The sequence below is a fragment of the Rhinolophus hipposideros genome (assembly GCF_964194185.1).
Source record: "Rhinolophus hipposideros genome assembly, chromosome: 4".
Lineage (NCBI taxonomy): Eukaryota > Metazoa > Chordata > Mammalia > Chiroptera > Rhinolophidae > Rhinolophus > Rhinolophus hipposideros.
The window spans coordinates 39,019,395-39,041,603 of NC_138050.1; the positions used below are offsets into that span (position 1 = coordinate 39,019,395).

The 22,209-nt window shown below is 34.2% G+C and overlaps 1 protein-coding gene across 1 annotated transcript in view; it reads left to right on the forward strand.

Moving 5' to 3' along the window:
• TNKS (tankyrase) overlaps positions 1 to 22,209 on the forward strand; it is a 185,916-nt gene that overhangs the window by 42,044 nt on the left and 121,663 nt on the right. The window contains exon 3 of the mRNA XM_081045483.1: positions 16,628 to 16,723. Within this exon, the coding sequence (XP_080901609.1) occupies positions 16,628 to 16,723 (96 nt within the window). The remainder of the gene's footprint in view (positions 1 to 16,627; positions 16,724 to 22,209) is intronic.

Genomic DNA, 22,209 nt, shown 5'->3' on the forward strand with positions numbered 1-22,209 from the left:
TGGTGACTGCCCAGTCTGCCCGTTGGGTGTGTCTTTTTATAGACGTGGTTGGGTGGTGCTCTGGTGTGGTCTGAAACTGGCCACCAGGTGTGTTGGTTCTGGGGCCTCTTGGGAGGGGCTCTGTTACAAGCCAAGGTCATCTACTGCCTGTGCCCTGCTTGGGGCACAGTATGAGCTACACAGTGATCTGGAGATAGTTGCCACTTGTGCTGCACTTGGAGGTGTGTGGGAAAAACTAAGCTGTGAACCGAGGTCAGCTACCTCTACTGCCAGGCTTAGGGCTGCTTAGCAAGAGGTATAGGGCACACCAAGGCCATAACACTGCTTGTTTGGGGTATGTGAACCTTTGAAAGATTTTAAGAAAGTGCGACGTGAGCTGTTTATATGGAAAAGACAAACAGGCTGTTTATGTGGAAAAGACAGTGGGAAGCAGCTTGGGTGGGCCCACAATTTGGGTGGAGTGGAGTCTCTGTGGATCACCAGGGCATGGCACATGGTATTATATTAATTAGGCTGATGGAGACGCAGATACAGCAGCTGCCTGCGGTCGCACACTGTGTGCCAGGAGCAGTCAACAAAGGACCTGTGACTTCTGTCAGCACTTATGTCTGGGAAAATCTGCCTCTACAGCCCTTGCTCTGAAGCCAGACAATTAGTTCCTCCCCGTATGTCTCTGGCATCTTTCAAGCTGCTGCCCCAGAGTTGGAGCTCAAAGCGAGTTTATCTGGGAGTAAGTCCATGGGCGAGCCCTTTCAGAGGAGCACCTGGGAGTGCAGCTGCCCTCCGTCTCCCTCAGCCACAATCTCTGCTGGTTTTCACAGCCAGAGGTTCTGGGGACTTCTCTGCGCTTGAGCCCTGGGCTGGGAAGCTGGTGTGGGCTGGACCCCTCACACTTGGATTAATTTTTTGAGTGAATAATTAAATATTTTCTAATGTCTCTTAAAAATTTTTATATGTTCATTCTTATTATATGTTCTCTACTGTTCTAAGAGCTCTTCATATATTATGTACTCCTAATAACCTTGTGAGGTAGATACTATTGTTATCTCCTCATTTACAAGTGAAGAAATGGAAGCACAGAGAGATGAAGTAGCTTCCTAGGGTCCCAGAACTAGGAGATGGCAGAACTGGGATTCTAACCCATGCAGTCTGGTTCCAGAGGACTGGCTCTTCACCACAGCTCTATTATTACCCCTAACTATGGTGTGTTGCCATTAGTAAGTAAAGCAGACTTAATAGAGAATTTGATTTTTTGAACTTAAAAAATTCGTGCAGTTTTATTTTTATCGGTGCAGTACAAGGAAAAAGTTGTAAGGCAGGTAGTTCATTGAGGTAAAATTAAGTAATGTATCATAAGTAAGCTAGTCCCAAATGTTGACAGAATTCTGAAGTTTTGGTTACTTTTGTATCAAAGATAGACAAAATAAAGTATAATTAAAAGCCTAGACTTTTATAAAGTAGAAAATTACTTCTTGACTATTTCACTTAAGACTTATTTCTACAGTCTGCTATCACAGATTCTAAATTAATGGATTTATTTTATTTTAGTATATGTGCTGCCGAAGCGAGCACATGGATTTATTTTATAATGGTCTTATTTTCTAATGCTATCACTATATTTAATGTTACTCATTTGACAGAGAACAATCCAATTATTATTTCTTCATTGGTTACAAACTAAATAGCAGTTTTAAGAGAAGTATTATTTTGGCAAACATACTTAAATAGTATGTATAAAGATCATTTCTGTCTGAGGAGAAATATCCCTCTTGTTTTCTCTCCCATTATAAAAAATAAGACATATTTAAAATAAACAGCATAGAAATGTGTAAAATAGAAAGTGGAAGTCCCAATTATTTCACTCTCTCAGAGATACACTTTTTGTAAATGTACTTATTTATCATGTATAAATATATATACACATATTTTAAATTTAAGTTCTGTTTTTGCGGTAGATACCTATTGTATCTGTGCAAAAACTCTTCTTTCAGATTTAACACCTCTTGCCTCATCACCATTGTTTTTATTGGGTCTTTGTGCCTCTCTGGCCAAAGTTTTGAAGGCCAGAACCACATATTGAGACAAGCTGGACCAAAGAATCTTTAGTGAGAGTTTGGAATTAAGATTCAGATGATACAGTTTTGCATGTTTGTATCTGAGGGGGGATGGCAGTGGTGCTGGAAGACAGGATAGACAGCAGGAAGATAAATTTTTTTAAACACATTTCTTTGCTTTTGATAAGGTACCTTTATTCTTTAATAAATTTTCTTTTTATTTAAGCTAGCTAAAGTAGCTTTTTCTCCCTTGTAATTAAAAAACCATCTAATCGATAAAAGTCAACTACTCAAAGACAGATTCATAGATTACAGCATCTTAAATTTAGAAGGATCCTTAGAGATCATTTTTATTACTATTTACTGTTATTTACCATTTTTAAAAACTTACCGTAGTTTTTTGTGTATAATGTACACTTTTTTGCCAACTTTGTGAGGGAAAAATAAGGATGGGTAGTACTAATTCCGTATCTATATAAATGTTTTTAACTCTTATTTATGTTTATGAGTTAAAAGCATAACTGTCTAAATCAATAACCATATCCGAATGTAAAATAATACTCTGGAATACGATAAATCAGTTTTGTTGAACTTACAACGAATTTGCAGCGACGAAGAGTTCTTGGCCTTCTGTGATGCGTAAATATTGTAAATTTGTTACCGGTACCTAAAATTTCTTGTACCTTGTACCTGTTCTTGAGTTTTGTAATTATTTGTTAACATAAAATTTCTTGTACCATAATATGTTTTAAAAAACGCTAAAATTCCTTTTTAATATAAAAAACAAGTACCTAAATGTAAACAAATAAAAATTTGAATTAAAAAATTAGAACAAAAGGTTTTTTTCTCTTGAAAGTTTGGGCCAAAAACGTGGGTCCGCATTATACACAGCGAAATATGGTATTTACTAGTTACTATTTTGCTTTACTGATTTACTGTTTACTTATTTCCTGTTACGTTTTTAAACTACCTAAATCTTTCTTCAAATAAAATCTAATGCAGTAATCCAATATATAAAAGTGTTCAGAGTGAGGATAAGTGTAGGCCTTCATGTATTCCACCTTACATAGTGTGTATGTATGAGAGGGGCGTGGAAATAGGTCCTAAGAACCTACAGAGCAGTGGTTTCAATCGGGAGCTATTTTGCCTCTTGTGGGGATATTTAGCAATGTGTACAGACATTTTTGGTTGTCACAGTGGGGAAGGGGTTGCTATTGACATCTACTTGGTAGAGATCAGGGGTGCTGTTAATCGTCGTACAATGTATGGGACAGCTCTCCACTACACTGCAAGCCAAGCCAAGACCTAATGAATTTGACTGGTAAAGATGCAACAAACCAGTCTTAGATAGTTTATAACTTATATGTAGACAGTGAAAAGAAGGGTAAGCCAAGAGTACCAGCTCCTTGTGGTTCTTGTACCACACACAAAAAAGGTTGGCAATGAAAGAAAAAGGCTCCAATGACAAGTTGTGGGAATATCATTTTGCTGAAGAGCCAATAGAGATGAAGAAAGCCCCTCCACTCATCAGAAGTGGAAAATGATGAGCATCTCCAGGGGAGGTGGAGAGGTGGGTGGAAGATCGCCCCAGAGTAGCTCCTTGCAAGTCTCTCATCTTTTCTTATTTTCAGAGATTACAAGGCGTTGACCAAGACTCAGATGAACTGTGATTCAAGTCTTTGTTTAGCATATGAGGACGCTTGTAGAGTTTCCAGGGCACCATGGTACAGCCATTACCCCACACCTATAACAAAAAATTATCTGGTCCAAAATGTCAATAGTTCCAAGATTGAAAAACTCTGCTCTAGAGTAGCACTGTACAATAGAATTATAATGACAGACACAAAAGTAATTAAAAAATTTCTGATAGCTACATTAAAAAGAGATAGGTGATACTAATTTAATAAATGAGTATGAGTGTGACAATTAAGTTCACGAACTTGCCACCGTGCACTTACATTGGCAGCACTGTACAAACAGTTCTGTAAGGTTTCATAACCTTGTATGTCAGTGTCTCACAGCTGTGTTCATGTCCACATGTGGTGGTGTCTTGCTGAGTGGCATTCATTATTGTTGCGTGTTTTTGTGTGCTGTCATGAGAATGTCTGAGCTTGAATTAGAGCAATGACCAAACATTAAATTTCTTGTTAAACTTGCAACAGTGGAAGTGAAATCAGAGACATGTTAGTCCAAGTTTGTGGGGATAATGCCACGAAGAAAATGGCAGCATACAAGTGGATCAAATTTTTTTTGAGGGGAGAGAATGCATCACTGATGAAGAGAGGTCAGGGCAGCCAGTAACAAGCAGAACTGATGAACACATTGCAAAAATTTGTCGAATTGTGCGTCAAAATCATCGTCTTGACTGTGAAAAGCGTAGCAGACCAAGTAGACATTGATAGAGAAACAGTTCAGAAAATCTGAACTGAAATCTCTTGTCATGAGAAAGGTGTGTGGGGGAAAAAATGGTCGCAAAAGAGCCCACCGATGAGCAAAAGCACAAGAGAGTCGAAGTTTGCCAAGACCTTTTGGAGAGGCAAGACGATGTTTTGGGCCATGTTATCACTGGTGATGAAACATGGGTGTACCAATACGACTCTGAAACAAAGAGTCAGAGGGTGGAAGTCAGCCAATTTTCCATGACGATAAAAGTTCCGTCAGTTCACATCAAGAGTCAAAATGATGTTGCTAACCTTTTTTGATATCAGAGGGATTAATCATTATGAATTTGTATCATCTGAACAGTTAACCAAGTTTACTGTTTGGAATTACTGAAAAGCTGCGTGCAAAAATCAGATGAAAACAACCTGAACTTTTTGCCAACAATTCATGGCTCTTGCATCATGACAATGCACTGTCTGTGAGGGAGTTTTTAGCCAGTAAACAAATAACTATATTGGAACACCCTCCCTACTTGCCTGATCTGGCCCCAAAGGAAGATATTTTGATGACATTCAGGACATTAAGGGCAATACGATAACAGCTCTGATGACCATTCCAGAAAAAGAGTTCCAAAATTGCTTTGAAGGGTGGACTAGGTGCTGGCATTGGTGCATAGCTCCCCAAGGGGAGTACTTCGAAGGTGACCGTACTGATACTCAGCAATGAGGTGTGCAGCACTTTTTCTAGGATGAGTTCGTGAACTTAATTGTCAGACCTCATATTTTACTTTACCCAACATACTTAAAATATTATTTCAGCATGTAATGGGAATGAATATAAACCATTAATGAAATTTTTTTCATTTTTTTCATCCAAGTTTTTGAAGTCTGGTATATATTTTATACTTAAAGCACTTCTCAATTAAAACAAAATTTTCAGCGTTAGTATTTGATCTCTGTATTCATATTTAATAAAATATATAGTTGAAAAAGTTGATTCACATATTTAAGGTGTTCCAAATATGTTAAACACTTTCCAATAACTGAACTATGTATCAGTTTTACAATTTAAGTTAATTAAAATTAAATGAAGAATTTAGATCATCAGTCTCACTAGCCACATTTCAAGGATTCAATACCCACATATGGCTAGTGGTTACTGTATTGGATAGTATAGCTCTAGAACACTGGGAAATCACTAATCATCTTAATTTATTGCTAATGAGACCAAGCTAATGCCATTACTTCAGAACTTTTGTCCTGAAACTGAGCTTGCTCAGTTCTCTACATTTTACTAGAATACCTGTTCTTAAATCTTCATTTTAGAAGAGATTTATCAGTAAGTCATGTTAGCCATGCATTATATTACGAGCTTCTCAGAGGTTTTCAAAGGGTATAATTAAGATGAAAGAAGCCTACTTCACTCAATGAATGTCACTTGTTCAATGAAAAGACACTACTAAGCATCAAAGAAAGGTCTAGCTTGTCTTCTTAAGAGAAACTTATTAGCATGAGTATGTTGAAAGAGAACAGAATTGACCGCTTTTTCTGAGTCCCAAATTTAATTTTATACAGAGTCAGTGTTTACCTCCTATGAATGTTAGAACTGGTAGCATTTAAATATTTGGTATTTGGAGGTGGAAACTTCTGTAAAAAGATGGTTTTTAATAATTGAAGAGAGTTCTAAAAAGAAATGTAAAGAGGAAGTAAAAATTTTTTAAATGAAAAATTTTGCAAATGAAAATGAATACTAAATTTATATAAAAGAATTTCTTTGATTTGGCTATTCAGACCTTGTATATCTTGGTTGCAGAGTAGTAGTATTGTAGAAAAACTTTGAATGTATGTACTTTACTATTACCATTTATTTAAAAATATTTTTTAAGATATAACATACTTTAATTGATGTTACCTACATTAAATTTATCCTAAGAATAGAAATGTGGTATTTTTAAGTTGCAAATAATGGCTTTTTGCAAACAAACATGGAAACAGAGTTGTAATGAAATCATTACTTAACATAATGCTATATAGTGTAACATAGACTATAACTGTGTAAGCTCACAAATTATCTCCAGTGTATTTTGTATACTATTACTGTATTAACTTATTTGCTCTATTGATTTATCAGCCGTGTTTTTTTTATAGTAGTTTTTCCTAATTTAGATGTGAAATATTTTTTTTCCTGCATCATTGAGTTTATCCTGTTTGGGCTTCTTGAATCTATGGGTTGGTGACTGACTTGTTCTGTGAAAAATCTTAGACATTATCTCTTCAAATATGTATGTGTTTTCTTTTTCTTTTAAGACCGATTACAACATGTTAGACCTTCTCACTCTATCCTTTGTCCATGATTATCTCTCCATGCGGCATTCTTGGAAATATTTATTGACATGTATTCCAGTTCAGTAACTTTCTCTTCAGGTGTTTCTAAGCTGCAGTTAAACCACTCTATTGAACTTTTAATAAATCAACTTGATTGAATTACAGCATAAAATGAGTTTGAGATACTGAAATAAAGTGCATCCGTTGTAAGTGTACGTATTGATTAGTTTTGACAAATGGATATTCCCGTGTAACCACTACCACAAACTAATGTAATATTTTCATCTCTTTAGAAAGTTCTTTGGTGCCATTTTCAGTCGGTTTTCTGTTTCTCCACCATCCCCAGGCAACAATTGATCTGTTGTCTGTCACTATAGATTAGTTTTCTGTTCTAGAACTATGTTCTTTGCTGTTTGGCTTCTTTTGCTCAGTATAATGTTTTATAGATTTCATCCCTCTTGTATGAGTCAGTTTCTTTTTATTGCTGAGCAGTATTCTGTTGTGAGATATAGTACAATTTGCTTATCCTTTTACCTGTTGATGGATATTGAGATTGTTCCCAATTTTTTACTATTATAAACATATGAATATTCATGTGCAAGTCTTTTGTGTGGACACGTTTTTTGCTTTTTTTCCTTTTGGATAAATATCTAGAATTGATAGGACATAATAGTGGTGTATACTTATCTTTATAAGAAACTGCCAAGCTGACTTCCAAAGTGGTAATACCATTTTATATGCCTGCTAGAAAGGTACGAGAGTTCCAGTTTAGTACTTCCTCATTAACACTTGCTATTGCCTGTCTTTTACATTTGTGTTTGTCTGTTGGCTAATAATATTGAGCATCTTTTAATGTATTAGTAATTTGTATATCTTTTATGAAGTGTCTTAGTCTTTTGCCCATTTTTCAAATTGGGTTGTTTGTTGTTTTATTATTGATCTGTAGGAGTTCATTATATAATCTGGATCTGGGTTCTTTATCACATGTATTTGTTGCAAATGTTTTGTTCTAGTCTGTGGCTTGCCTTTCCATGATCTTAATGGTGTCTTCTGAAGAGCAGAAAGTCTTAATTTTGATGAAGTACAATTTATCAATTCTTTTGTGGTTTAGATTCTTTATCCTAAGAAATCTTGCCTGTCTCAAGGTCTTGAAGATTTTCTTCCTTGTTTTTGTTCCATAGATTTTATTGTTATAATTTTTATATTTAAGTTTATAGCTCATTTGCAGTTAATTTGTTTGTATGGTGTAAAGTATAAGTCAAGTTTTTCTTTTCTATGTAGACAACCAGTTGTTTCAGCAGGATTTGATGAAAAGACTATTTATTCCACCTTGAATTACCTTGCCTCCTTTGTAGAAAAATCAATTCACCATCCATGCATTGGTCTATTTTCTGTTCCATTGATCTAAATATCTGTTTGTTTTGCAATAATACACTGTCTTAATTACCATAGCTTTATAATAAATCTTGACACAACTGTTCAGGTTTAGAAATCCCACTCGGTTCTTAGAGTATCTCTCCATTACTTTTTCAATGCATGGTTTCCTTTAATTCTTCTAACTTATTTATAATAATTGGTTTAAAGTCTTTATTAAGTCCAACATCTGGGCCATTTTGAATATGATTTCTTTTGACTGCTTTTTTGTTGTTCTTGACTGTGAGTCACATTTTCCCATTTCTTTATATGTCTAATAACTTTTTATTTAATAGTAGATGTCTTAGAGACTCTGCAATGTTGTTTTCGTTTCTTTTTCTCTGAAATGCGTTATTTTTGTTTTAGCAGAGGTCAATTGCTGGTTAATCACCCTGAGATTCTGAAGGTTTGTTTTTATGCTTTGTTAGTGCATTTCTGTTGAAAGCCTAAGGTGTTTCTGAAATTTCTCTTAACATAGTGGGACCCAATCTCCAGACTCAATCTCCCCTGCAGATCTTGTTGAGGTTTGATTTTAGAGTTTGTTAGAGTGTATCTAGACTAGGGTTTGTTCGAGGGCAGATGTTTTCAAATATTTGGCATCTTTGCATTCTTAAATGTCATTGAGCATTCTGAAGAGTTTTTATGTATGTTTGTCATATATAACATATTGGAAATCAAAATTACAAACTTCAAAAAGTTACTAATTCATTTAGAAAATAGCAAACTCACTATGTGCTAATAGAAATAACATTTTATGAAAAGCAACTCTATTTTCCAAAACAAAAAAAGGTACTGAGAATGTTAGCATTGTTTTACGTTAATGTAAATACCTTTACTATGTATCTCAATCAGAGTTACCTGGATCCCTATATCTGCTTCTGTGTGCAATCTTTTCTAATGAAAAAGATTAAAATTTATTGTTGAAAGAAGGAAGTATATTTAATGACCTTTTTAAATAATGTGGATAGTCTTCTTAGATATCCCATCCAATCGTGACAAGCTGTAGTTTCTTAATGATTAACTTCAATCTGGAAACTGAAACCATATCAAGTTTATTGATGTATTCTATAACATCACAAGCCATTGGTCTGTCTTTCACTTTGAAAGGATCTTGTACCCACCGCATGTTTTTGTAACAGTTTCCATTGGTCATTTAAAAAATATTGGTTCACTGAGTGAGGCTGGTATTCCAAAATATTGATACATGTTTACACTATATTAAAAAGTTACATTTGTTATAATTATAGTGATATCAGCAGAAAAGTCTAATTATTTAGAAGTTCAAGCTCACGTAGGCAGATAAAAAATTTTTACAAAATTCTAAAAAAATTTTACAAAATTGCTGCTTGAAAGTTTACATTTTATCACTGACATTTTAAAAACGTCTGCAAGATATCCAAATCTGAATAATCATAGTATTTCTGTCAGTTTTTCCTTTAATTAAAAATGACGCTTTCATGACAAGTGGCTAGTTGAGCTTGCAACTCCAATATCACAAATTTTTTCCTTGAGACAACCATTGTTATTTTGATATGCAGCAAAAGTCCTTTATGAATTCTCAGTTCTTCACAGAGAATATTAAAAAGATGTGTATTCAAGGATTAGGCTTAATAAAATTAATAAATTTTGCTGTGTCATCAAGGGTATGCTAAAATGAAACTGCTTTTTTATTTCTTTTACTGCAAATGAATAGTAGTGAAGAATGCAGTGATTACTATTATAGTTTGGTGCCACTGCCTTGATTTGTGCTAAGTTATCAGCAGTTTTACCTCCGTTGCTTTTGCACTATTAGTGCAAACGTTAATACAGTGAAACAAGGAAATTATGTTATGTTGTTATGAAAATAGTTTTAACATTGTGGACCCCAGCTCTCTGCTCTAGGGTATGATGCTTATTTATCACTAAGATTCCCTTCCTGTTTTCTAAGCTCTGCATCAAGTGTGTCAACAAGGTGCTTTAATGACCTCTTTACTCTCTTTAACAGCCAGAATTTCAATTTCTCTCAGCATTACTCTACCCCCTAGCACTTCTTCACCTCTGCTAACTCTGTTGTGCTCTCAACCCATAGCAGATATTACCTGTCAAGCCTCAAATGGTCTTGTCTTACACATATACAGGCCAACCCACAGCCATGTTTTCACAGGGGACCCATACACAGATACCTGGGGCCTGCTCTGCACACAGATCACTCCCCTCTAGCTTCCCACCCAGCAGATCCAACCTTTTCATCTGCCCTAAATTCAGATCTCTGTCTTCTTAGCTCAGCCTGACCACCATATTCTTGTCTGAGTCTAGTTGCATTCACATGGTTGGCAGTTGTCTCAGGCAGAGTTGAGTGATTGTGGTACGCATCTTTTGAGTTTCTTTTCTTTCAGGTTCACAGCTTAGTACTACTATTGACCACTGCCTTCAGTTGCTTCCATACTTTGTCCAGTTTTTATGTCAGGGAGCGAGGTGTGATGTCAGTTATTCCATCATGGCTGGAAACCAAAGCCCTCATTTTTAATTTTAGTTATTGTATTTTTATTTCTAGAGGTTCTTTTTGGTTCTTTTACAATAGAAATATATTTCAGCTTGTCTTTTATTTCATTAAACATAATAAGCATAGTTCTTTTTTATAATCTGTGTTGGTAGTTCTGGTATCTGAAGTTTTTATAGGTTTGTTTTTGTGTTGTCTGTCGCTGCTAGTTGTTTCTGCAATTTAGATTACCTGTGTACCTGGTTATCTTGGCTATGTGCTGGACATTTTACTATATATTTTTTAATGGGAATAATTTTTGGCTTTTGACGAAGGTTCCTTTCCCTGAGAGGATAGACACATGTCTGCGCAGTGCCTTGGGATTGCTGCCAATCTGGGACTACCTTAAATCAAATTCAGGGCTTCAGGTTGGCTGGACATCCAAAGTTCCAACCAGAACTATGATTCTGTACTAGGGCTAGTTCACATCCACTTTATTCCTCATCCTGAGGTACAGTCCTTATTGTGTCGGGAGAGTCTTTTATTAGAATCCTTACTTTTGGAGGGCCCTGAGCATTGATTGCTATTTCCTTTGCCCCGTTAGACATTGAAAGGACAGACTTTTTTTCTGGGTCAGTAACTGCTTTCAGAATAAAGGTAGCTTATATACATGTCTACCCTCTGGATTCCCTTTTGCACCTCAGTTTTGGGCTGGTAATTCTTTAACTGTCTCATAAGCTCTTAGATGATTTTATGAAGTTATGTTTTTGTTTTAAATCCAGTTCTCTTCATTGTTTATAGCCTGAGGGTTGGTCCCACATAAGCTAGCCTACCAATATTGAAAACAAGAAATCGTGTCATTTAAAACTTAATTTAAATTCAGTAAGCCATACTGCTATATAGGATAGCATTGGTTACTTGAATTTTCATGTTTATTGTTAGGGATAAATCAACTTTTGACGATCTTTTAAGAATGAAATAGGTTACTTTTATGCTGTAGTAATAAAGTATATCTTGAATGAAAAGATAAATGGCAATGAAAAGATAAATGGCTTTTCAAAAAATATAGATAGTATATAAATATGTAGTATTATAGTGGTATAATATTATGCCATTATATAGTAGTATACCATTCTGATATTGTACATATATCTATAGAAGAGGAGGTCTGAATATACCAGGAGTACCAAAAAAATGTATACACGTGACTTGTATTCATCTTTTGTTATCAGTGTATATTTAGTATTACAATTTTAATACAGTTTTTTTTCCTTCCTTAAAATGTGTATACATTTTTTTGGCACCCTCTGTATATTAACCACAGGATATATTATATATCCTGTGGTTATATATATATTTTCTATATAGAAAATATATATATAACCACAGGATATATAATATATATATATAATTATATATATTATATATATTTTATATATACATATATATATAATATATATATAAAATATATATATATTATATATAGAAAATATATATATATAAGATATATACATAATTATATATATTATATATATGATATATATATAGCAGTTTTAGACTGTTAATGTAGCTCTAAAATTCACATAATAAAGAATTTACAGTATTTTAAAGTGAAAACTATACTAAGTCACATTTGATAATTTACCTAAAAGGCTTGCTACATTTTCAGTTGGAAAAAATCATATTGTTTTTATTTCTTCTATCTTCTTTAATCAGTTAGTAATGTTCCTATAGTTAAATGCAGTTTATCATAATAACACTTTGTATTTTTCTAGAAATTTGACAGGATGAGGCTTTACATATGTCTAGAAATATTTTTATTTGGAAGATTTAAAGTGATATGAGTGCTTAAATTGAAAAGTTTTGTGCAATTAAATGAAACAATTTCAGTCTCTGCTGCATTGGTCACAGGCTAAAGGCGTGCTTTCTGAATCTGGCTCACTGGAGATGAAGTTTGCACCAGAAATAGGAGAATCACATGTCCTTCTTGCCATAAGCTCTTTTGAGAATGACGTTTTGAATATTGTGATCCTCCTTTAGTTTTAACTGTTGTTATGCCAGCTGCTGTATTTTCTTCATCCTTCTTTCCTCAAAAGGAGATAACTAGATTTGAGATACGTCAGGAGGACAACTGGATACAGCCCAGTTGTTTGAGATTTGAGATTTGATAAATTTCTAATTGTTACAAGGAGATGGTACAAGGAGATTTTGAATGGCCACAGTAGCCTTGATATTATGTAATGAATATTACTCAGATTTTCATTTCCTTGTTTTTCTTTCATACCTTAGGCTGGTATGTTGTTTATATATTTGGGAACTTTGCTTCACACATTTGTGCTACTTTCAAAGAAGAATCAGTGTTATATTAGTGTGTTGCCAATGTATATTGATTTTACAAGATGAATTTCTAATTGTATTATGTATTAGTCATCACATTTTATTATTCCCTTGGGTAGCTTAGAACTTTGAAAGCAAATTTTGAAGCATCCAGAATCCAGAGTCCTCTTGCCACTTCAAGGACAGACCGACATTCTTAAAAGCCTTTATTGTTACCTTTGCCTCATGTATGTGCTGTTCTTCTGGTATTAGAAGATACCTTTTTAAAAAAGAGTTTACATCTTAATGTTTCAGGTCTTTGGCTATAACTCTAAAAGCATTATAAGGGATTTCTAGATATCTAGAAATCATCTGTCTAATCCAGCTTCTTCACTTCATAGATCTGAGAACTGAGGCCCACAGAATTTTACAGGTGCCCTGCTCAGTGCTTCTGAAACTGTCTGTGGTAGAGGACCAGTTATTATCCCTACCCAGTGCATAACAGGCCAATCATTTTGTAAACTATAATAAAAATGAAGTATTGGAACAAGTGATTTTAAAATGACATATTCAATTCTTTGATTATCTCAATGTAGTTGGATTACAAAGAGTTCTGGGACTGGAACAGCCCATAGATTGCACTTTATGCCCAAGGTCAGGGTTGGCAAACTATAATCCATGGACCAAATCCAACTCATCCCTTATTTTTTGTATTTCCTGCAAACTAAGAATTGTTTTAACATTTTAAAATAATTTTTTTAAAATTCACAATAATAATGTTTTGTGACTCATGAGAATTATACAAAATTCGTATTTCCATATCCTTAAATAAAATTTTATTGGAACACAGCCACACACACATTCTTTTAAGTATTGTCTGTGGCTGCTTTCCGCTCCGTAATGGTGGGGTTGAGGCAGAGATGAGTAGTTGAGAATGAGACCATAGGGCCTACAAAGCCCAATATATCTGCTGCCTGGCCCTTTACAGAAAAAGGAAAGATCTGAAGATCTGGCTTTAGGGCAAAATTAATAGTGATAGAGTTGCGAGTACAAACAGGGTCTACATTTTTTTAAATGTGCTTTAAATATTATCACTGGCTGATACATATTATGCCACTTTTGGTTCTCATTTAATCCTCTCAGCAATCCCCTTTTATAAAAGTTAGGTGAGTTTAGATCTCTCTGGTCTAATTTTAGATACTCTTCTTGCTCCTAAAACTCTATTGAGTTGTTGTTTGTTTGTTTTTAACTCTTATCTGGTGAATTAAAAATGGTTAAATATTTTCTAACGTGGATTTTGTTATCAGCATCTGGTTTGGCAAATTCAGTTTCTTCCCTGTTGCTACATTACTCTGCGTTGGATGTTTCTGTATGTTCATGTCCAATGAAGGAGATAGGTAGGACTCAGTAATATCTAGAAAACAGATTATTTCTACTAAAAGGATTGCTCCTTTAAAAATCACCTAAAATTAAGGAAAACTATAACTAAACTGTAATGGCAGATTTCTATTGCAAAATAGCAAGTATATAATAGGTGAAGTACTGGCTACAACAGAAAAGATTGAGGGTTTAGGTGACTTTTGGAGGAACAATAAGGCTGTCAGTGCTTTGCCTCTACCACTCATTAAGCGGCAAAGTACAAGTTCCCATCATATTATAGTCAAGCTTTGTTGAATTAACATACTGCTTTCTTGCTTAAAGCAGGTTCTGAAGTTCTTGATATATATAATGGAAAACTCTGCTTTTCATGGTAGCTTATTTCATCATTTTCCTACCCTTTGCATGTGACCACTCAGCAATTAAATAAAGATATAACTGTCAGCTTTGCACTTGATACATGAGTCAGCTTCATGATAAGTCCCCTTTAAAAGCCAAATCTTCACATTGGGATGTCTTCCTGGAATAAAAAAAAAAATGTTGCGGTGAAAGCTTATTCATTATGAGGGAAGATTACTACAGTTCGATATTGTGGTACTTGCTACTTTATTCTACTTCACTCAGTTTATAAACATCTAGAAAATAATTATGTCCATTGCTTACATTGAAGAATATAATGATATAGAAGGTTTTGGCAAAATCTCATTGTATATTTTCAAGTCATGGCTAGTCTTTATTATCTCAAATCTGAAAGTGCCCAAGATTTATGCAAGAGATGCTGAAATGCTAATAAATACTGTCCCAGTATCAGTGTCCTAATTCTAGATAAGGCTATTCCTTTGTATGTTATAACAAAAGCAATTGACTAGATAGCTTATGCATTAAAGAGGAAGTGCTTTATAAACAGCAGGACTTATTACTTAATAATATATGAGGATTGCCTTCCAACTATCCCTAAAGAATGTATGTACTTTGGCATGGAACTATGAATGAGTGAAATTTGGGACTCATTAGCAGTAGTGGCTCTGGTGTTTTTAGACATTATATAACATGTTTAAACACTTCTTTGAATTTAATATTTCTACTTTGTTTTAAATTTATGCTATAGTATAGTGGTAAGTGGTAACAACTCCTGTTCTCTCCAGGAGTACATAAAATCTTAACTATTTGAACTGGAAGAATAACTTGTAATTGAACTGTGCTTACCGTGTTTCCCCGAAAATAAGACCTAGCCGAACAATCAACTCTCATGCGTCTTTGCTCTTTTGGAGCAAACAATATAAGACCCAGTATTATATTATATTACATTATATTATAATAAGACTGGGTCTTATATTAATGTTTGCTTCAAAAGACTCATTAAAGCTTATTGTCCGGCTAGGTCTTATTTTGGGGGAAACACGGTATTTGGACAAGTTTTTAGTATATTAGTTTAACCATTGGTTGAGTAGTGTTAAAGCAATACCTGTCATCCTCTGCCTTCCCTCCGTACACACATATACCAGATATAGTGGAGAAATGTTTTAGAATAATAAATTATTGTATCTGGATCTTATTTAAGCAGTGATTGTGTATTTTGGGAACCCCCATATCTAAGAGTTCTCTATAGCTACTTTTTACCCAATATAGTATGTTCAATATTTATTTCTTAGCATGTATTATAGTGATAGAGTTTCTGTTTCTAAACATTTTTGATGGAAAAAAATTATTGTAGAAGGCAGTTCATTTTTTGCATCTCCACTGCAGGGGACCAGAGTTGCATGTATTACTGTGTCTGTGAAACTTCTTGGAAGCAAGCCATTATGTTAGGGTGAGATTCATATGTAAGCAGTGAGCCACTAAAAGGCTTGCACAGTATTACAACTCTTCTGAGGAGAGGAAGCATTAGGAAATTCAGCAGTAAAGCAGCAGCAGCAACAAGCAGCCACAGTGGTAGTAAAGATAGGGCAGGTTCCCAGTTAGCGTATTGCACAGTGTGAGGCAGTGAGCACACAGCTTCACATCCTGCTGCCCGAGGGAAGCAAACCCAAACTGTCTGTTGCAAGATTTTTCTGGTTTCATGTTTATAATGTTAAGTCATGTGATAATACTGTACCATAAGTTGCCAACTTTGCTTTACTCTAGAGAAGATCCTTTGCTGCAGTGCCTTTTCCCCGTTTTTTCTTTTTCTCTTCTCTTTTTTTCTTGAAAGAGAAAAAATTGTGCAATGTATGTTTATGCCTACACCATGCCGAGACGACACTTACCAGTAAATAATCTTTGTATCCCTGAGGTAAGATACTGTTTCTGCTTTCCCTGCACAGTGCTGCTGCAGCACGGAGCTGATCCAAACATTCGGAACACTGATGGGAAATCAGCCCTAGACCTGGCGGATCCTTCAGCAAAAGCTGTCCTTACAGGTAAGAAAACCAGAGCTACCGAATTATTTTATCTGTGGAACTTCTGGCCTGATTTGAGAATATCTTTATGCACTGAATTTTGTTTCTGCTGATTAAGCTCAACAAATATATATATATGTATGTATGTATATATGTATATATGTAGGTATATTTATATATACCATTATCTTCATTACTGATTTGGTACATTAGCTGTCTCATTAATTGCTATGCTCTCATAAGCATAAGCAATAAGATTGTTTATTGTACTTATAATTTTTGGAATCACAGCATTAAATGACATATTCACTCATGTTTTCAGTTGTTGTTTTATGATTTAGATCATAATTTTCCTGTACCTCATCCTCTCAGTTGATTCTTTTGAAGACCTTCACTATAGAGCAAGAAAGGGCATTTGTATTACTTTGTAAAAGTAGTTTTGATCAGAAAGACAACCTGCTGCCTTATTACTTAGATCAATAGGTAAATAAATTATGATGCTGCTTCTTCCTTGCCATCCTGTTTATGTTTTTGTCCTATCTTCTCACTTTACCTTGAGAGCTAAGTATCTGTTAACTGAGGCAATGTATTACCTTTTTATTTCACATGATGAAAAATTTTTGGCTTAAGTATAGGTTTTATTAAGACAAATGTCAAGAACCAGCAAAGAAGAAATGCTAGAATAGAAAGCCTCTCTCGTAACAGTGTAGAAAATAACGCTATAAATGATAGGGGATTGAGCGGCTGTTTTCATTGATCTTCATTCTCAAACTGCTGCATTGGATCTATTTTTGTTTTTATTCTTAGTGTCTGAGTTCTGCTGCCTTTGCCTTCTTTTACTTAACTGACCTTTGTAATTTGGAGCCTATTTGTCACTGCAGTGCTAACAGATTGTTTTAAATGGTTGTGTAAAAGTAAATGACTTTCAACTTCCTTTAAATTTGCCATGTTTGAAGAAAATAAATCTTTTGTTCATTGTTTAAGTTTAGTGTCCGTGCTGTGCATTTTTAACAAAGATTCTGAGGTGAATTGGAAACATTTATGTACAAAAAGCTTTGAAAATATGTGGAATTCTGCTTACTAACTCTGCATAGAAAGACAACTTCCCACCGTGTTAAAATTGATTTTATCTCTGCTAAATCAGAGTAATATGATTTTTCTTAATTAAAAGGTTAGCTGTTTGGGCTGCTGAATCAAGATAACATACACTAGAGGAATAAAGCTATTTTAAACCTGTGTAGATAATAAGAAATTTAAATATAATTATAAAATTTTAAATAATGAAATTAAAATAGCCTCAGGCCTGCTTAGGCTCTGCAGCCTTTCAGTGTCTTCTTTTAACAAAACCCTGGGCAACAATAGCAGCTTTGGAGGGGTCCCTGACCAAAGGAGAAATACGGTTCCTAGTAATAGGGGTAGATTATAAATGCTGACTAAGACTGTCTCTATATCTAAGTGTCCTCCCTCTGACCTTTTTTCTCTTCAGCCCTCAACACCTTCCTTGTCTATTTGTTAGATTCATTTAAAGCAACACTGCTTTTAGATCCACTTACATTTTTCTAAAAGACAAAGTTTAAATATAAGTTAATTAACAACAAGAAGCTATCTCCTAATTTGAGATGAATTTCAGGGGAGATTATATTGGCTTTTGTTAGTTTGGGAAAGAGCTCTGTGGCATAATAACTCATGGAGACTAGATTTCCTGAAGAATAGATACCATATCTATTAAACTTGATTTGAAAAGCATCTAACACTGTACTTTGCTTAGATAAGGAAGATATTAATTCTTGTTCGTAATACTGTTCATTAGTTGTTCTTTTCAAGAATCTTTACGTTTTTTGGAAATGACATACAACTTTACAGTTGTTATGATTTAAAAGAAAAACATTCTGGTAATAGTTAATTTTGTAGAAAATATAAGCTAGTGATATTTATACATTCATTTTATATAATGCAGTGAAATCACCCTTAAATGAAATATATTCCAAAATGGTTTTCTGCTTATGCAGGTTCTCTTCTAAGCAGTTCTTTGGAGTTATAGTGGAAGTATTATTTCCAAAGCTAAATTTAAAAGATTAAATATAGATAAAAAGAGAATCTTTTGAAAGGAATGTCTTATTTAGCATTACTAGAGATTATTTTCGGTTATGTGGCATTCTTTATTTTTGTGGCAGATGCAGTTGTAGTATCATTAGATACCTTGAGAGTGAAATTTCTGTTCTTTTTTTTTTTTCTTTTTGGGGAATTTAGTTGCTAAAGACCGCTTTGTAATATCTTTTATATTACTACTTTTATGCATTAGCCAAAACTATTTAAAGGTACATATATATATTTCTTAAAGGAAATTAGCAAAGTGAAAATCTCTTTCTATAGAATATTTTAAAATGTATAAATAATACCCAGTTCTGCATGAAGAATGCATAGACTTTTACAAATCTATATAAAACAACAGAAAACCCACAGTTTTACAGTTAAAGCACCCCAGCATATAGCCCTTTGCTTTGGGTAGTCTACTTAGGTATTTTGAAAAGAATAATTAATTGGAGAGATTCATCAAGCTCTTCACTGAATTGTATTAAAAAATGCTTAGAAGAAATCTTAAGGGTTTTCTTGATTAGTTTTGATTGTACTTAATTTGATTGGTTTTTATTAAATTGTTTTCTAGATAATAATTATAGCAAGCTAAACTTTCTTTTAGAAATTAGCTTAATGTAAAATACCGTAGTAATAATACTGATGATAATGAGGATAATTATTATAGCTGACAACTCCTGAGGGCTTCTGTTGGCCAAGCACTGTTCTAAGGGCATTGAATCCTCACAACAGCACTGCTCCTAGACAGATATTGTCATTGCACCTATTTTTGCAGGTGCAGAGATTAAGTTCCTTTTACAAGTTCATTAAGGGAAATTATTGGGATTTTTTGGAACTCAAGTAGTTTGGGTCCAGAATCAGTGCTCTTATAGATGCAGAATCAGATTTTTTACCTATCTGTTCATTTAGAAGGATGTAGTATAAAACACATTTGAAAAATTAGGCTGACCCATAAACTCAGGGCTTAACTTCAATCTGTTAAGATAATGTTTCACTAGTTTCTTAGCTTAAAGATTGTTCCTTTCAAAAATAGAAAATGTACCTGATTAATATTACCTGTAGGATTTATCATATAATAAAATTAATTAATTGGTAATAAATTGATTTATCCAATTTTATAAACACGATTCTTGCCTTTCTTTTAAGTCAGTAGGATTGAATAACGTTCCTTCGAAAGTAGTAAAACAATATTTAGAATCTATAAGGAAAGATGTAATATTCAGAATATTTGACCTACTCATAGGTAAGAGGCAGTTCAAATAATGTGAATAAACCTTACATGAGTTACAGGCAGATGTAAGTGTGTGTGTGTATGAAGACAGAGAGAGAGAGAGAGAGAAAGAGAAAGATTAGAAACTCTTTTCTTTAGATAACCCAACACTCTAATATTTCAAGCTCATCCCATCAACATTTTTGTGTAATTAAAGCCAGCAGGCTTACATCATTAAAACCAGCATGATCTTTCAACTCATCAAAAAATGGCATACTTGTGAAGCATAATAACTTGTTAGTGTATACCCTGAGAGCAGCTGTCATTTTTCCCAGTAAACCTTATAGCATATTCATTACCTTTTGTATTAGAGCTTCAACTACAACCAAATTGCTATTTCATTTGGTTCTTTTAAATGTAATTACTGTTAACATTTGCTTTCTTAAAATAGCACATGTGACATTAGAATTCAATAATGCTTTGATATTGTAAGGGTTAATAACTCTTATTATTCGAAATTTGTGTTAAACTTTTATCTTGCCATAATTGTATATTCACATGAAATTGTAAGAAATAATACAGAGGGGTCCCCTGCACCCTCTATTATTTTTCCTTAGTGGTAACATCTTGCAAAACTATATTATGGTGTCGCAGCCAGGATATTGACATTGATACAGTCAAAATACAAAACATTTCATCAAAAGAAGTATTATTGTCTAGTTTTCCCCACTTGTCTTTATTTTGGTATTAGGGATTAGGGTAATGCTAGCTTCATAGAATGAATTAGGAAGTGTTCCATCTGCTTTTATTTTCTGAAAGAGATTATTTTTTCCTTAAATGTTTTTACCAGTGAAACCATCTGGGCCTGGCACTTTCTTTTTTTGGAAGATTATTATTGATTCAATTTATTTTTAGGTATAGGGCTAATTTGGTTATATATTTTTCCTTGTGTGAGTTTTGATAGTTTATGTCTTTAAAGGAATTGGTCTGTTTCATCTAAGCTGTCAAATATCTGTGTGTAGAGTTGTTTGTTGTTTTTCTTTGTTAGACAGTTTTTGATGTCTGAAGAATCTGTAGTGATATCCCGTTTCATTTCTAATAATTGGTCATTTGTGTTTTCTGTTCTGTGTTATGTGTTGCCCAGAAGTTTGTCAATTTTATTGATTTTTTTTTCAAAGAACAAATTATTCCATTGATTTTTTTTTAAATTTGTTTTCAATTTTATTGATTGCTCTTCATACGTTTATTATTTCCTTCTGCTTACTTTGAGTTTATGTCACTCTTTTCCTAGGTTCTTGAAGTGGTAGCTTAGAAATTTGATTTGAGGTTTTTCCTTTTCTGATATATGCATTTTAGTGCTACAAATTTCCCTCTAAGTACAGCTTTAACTGTACTTAGAGGGAAATTTATAGCACGAAATTTTGAGATGTTCTGTTTTTTATTTTTATTCACTTCAATGTATTCTTTTTTAATTCTCTGAGACTTCCTCTTTAATCCATAAATTGTTTAATAGAAGTACGTTGTTTAAATTCTAAGTGTTCGGATATTTTTCTGTTACCGTTTTGATGCCGTTTTCTAGTTTGATTCCATTGTGGTCGGACAACACTCTTTGTTTTCAGTTCTTTTCATTTAAAAATTTTATTTTATGGCCCAGAATTTGGTCTATTTTGATATATGTTCCATGGGCACATGGAAAGAATGTGTTTTGGGCTGTTGTTGGATGGTGTCCTGTAAGTGTCTATTAGATCTTGTTGGTTGATGGTGTTGAGTTCTTCCGTATCCTTGATGATTTTCCCCACATGGCCTCCACTGATATTGCGGGATGGGAGGAGAGCTGGCCTCCTTACCACTGGGCTGTAGTGAAAGTGTCTGGCAGTCTATGGTCTCCATTGACATTGTGGTGAAGAAGGGCTCATTATTACCTGGCAGAGATGAAAGTTTTGGCTCCTGGTGAGCTTGCAAATCTAAGCTCATCACTAGGGCTTTGCTTCATGGGTCGGGGTGGGGCCCCAGTTTTTTTACTTTTGCCTTTGGTGGGGTTGGGTAATATTTCACTGGAATAGACTGGTTATTATCTAAAGTTTTTCTGTCTTTCTAGGCTGTTCTTTTCTTGGTCCTTTGGCTAGAGATAGCAGGCTCTGTGTGTGTGTGTGTGTGTGTGTGTGTGTGTGTGTGTACGTTGGTATTTCTAGGTTGCCAGATG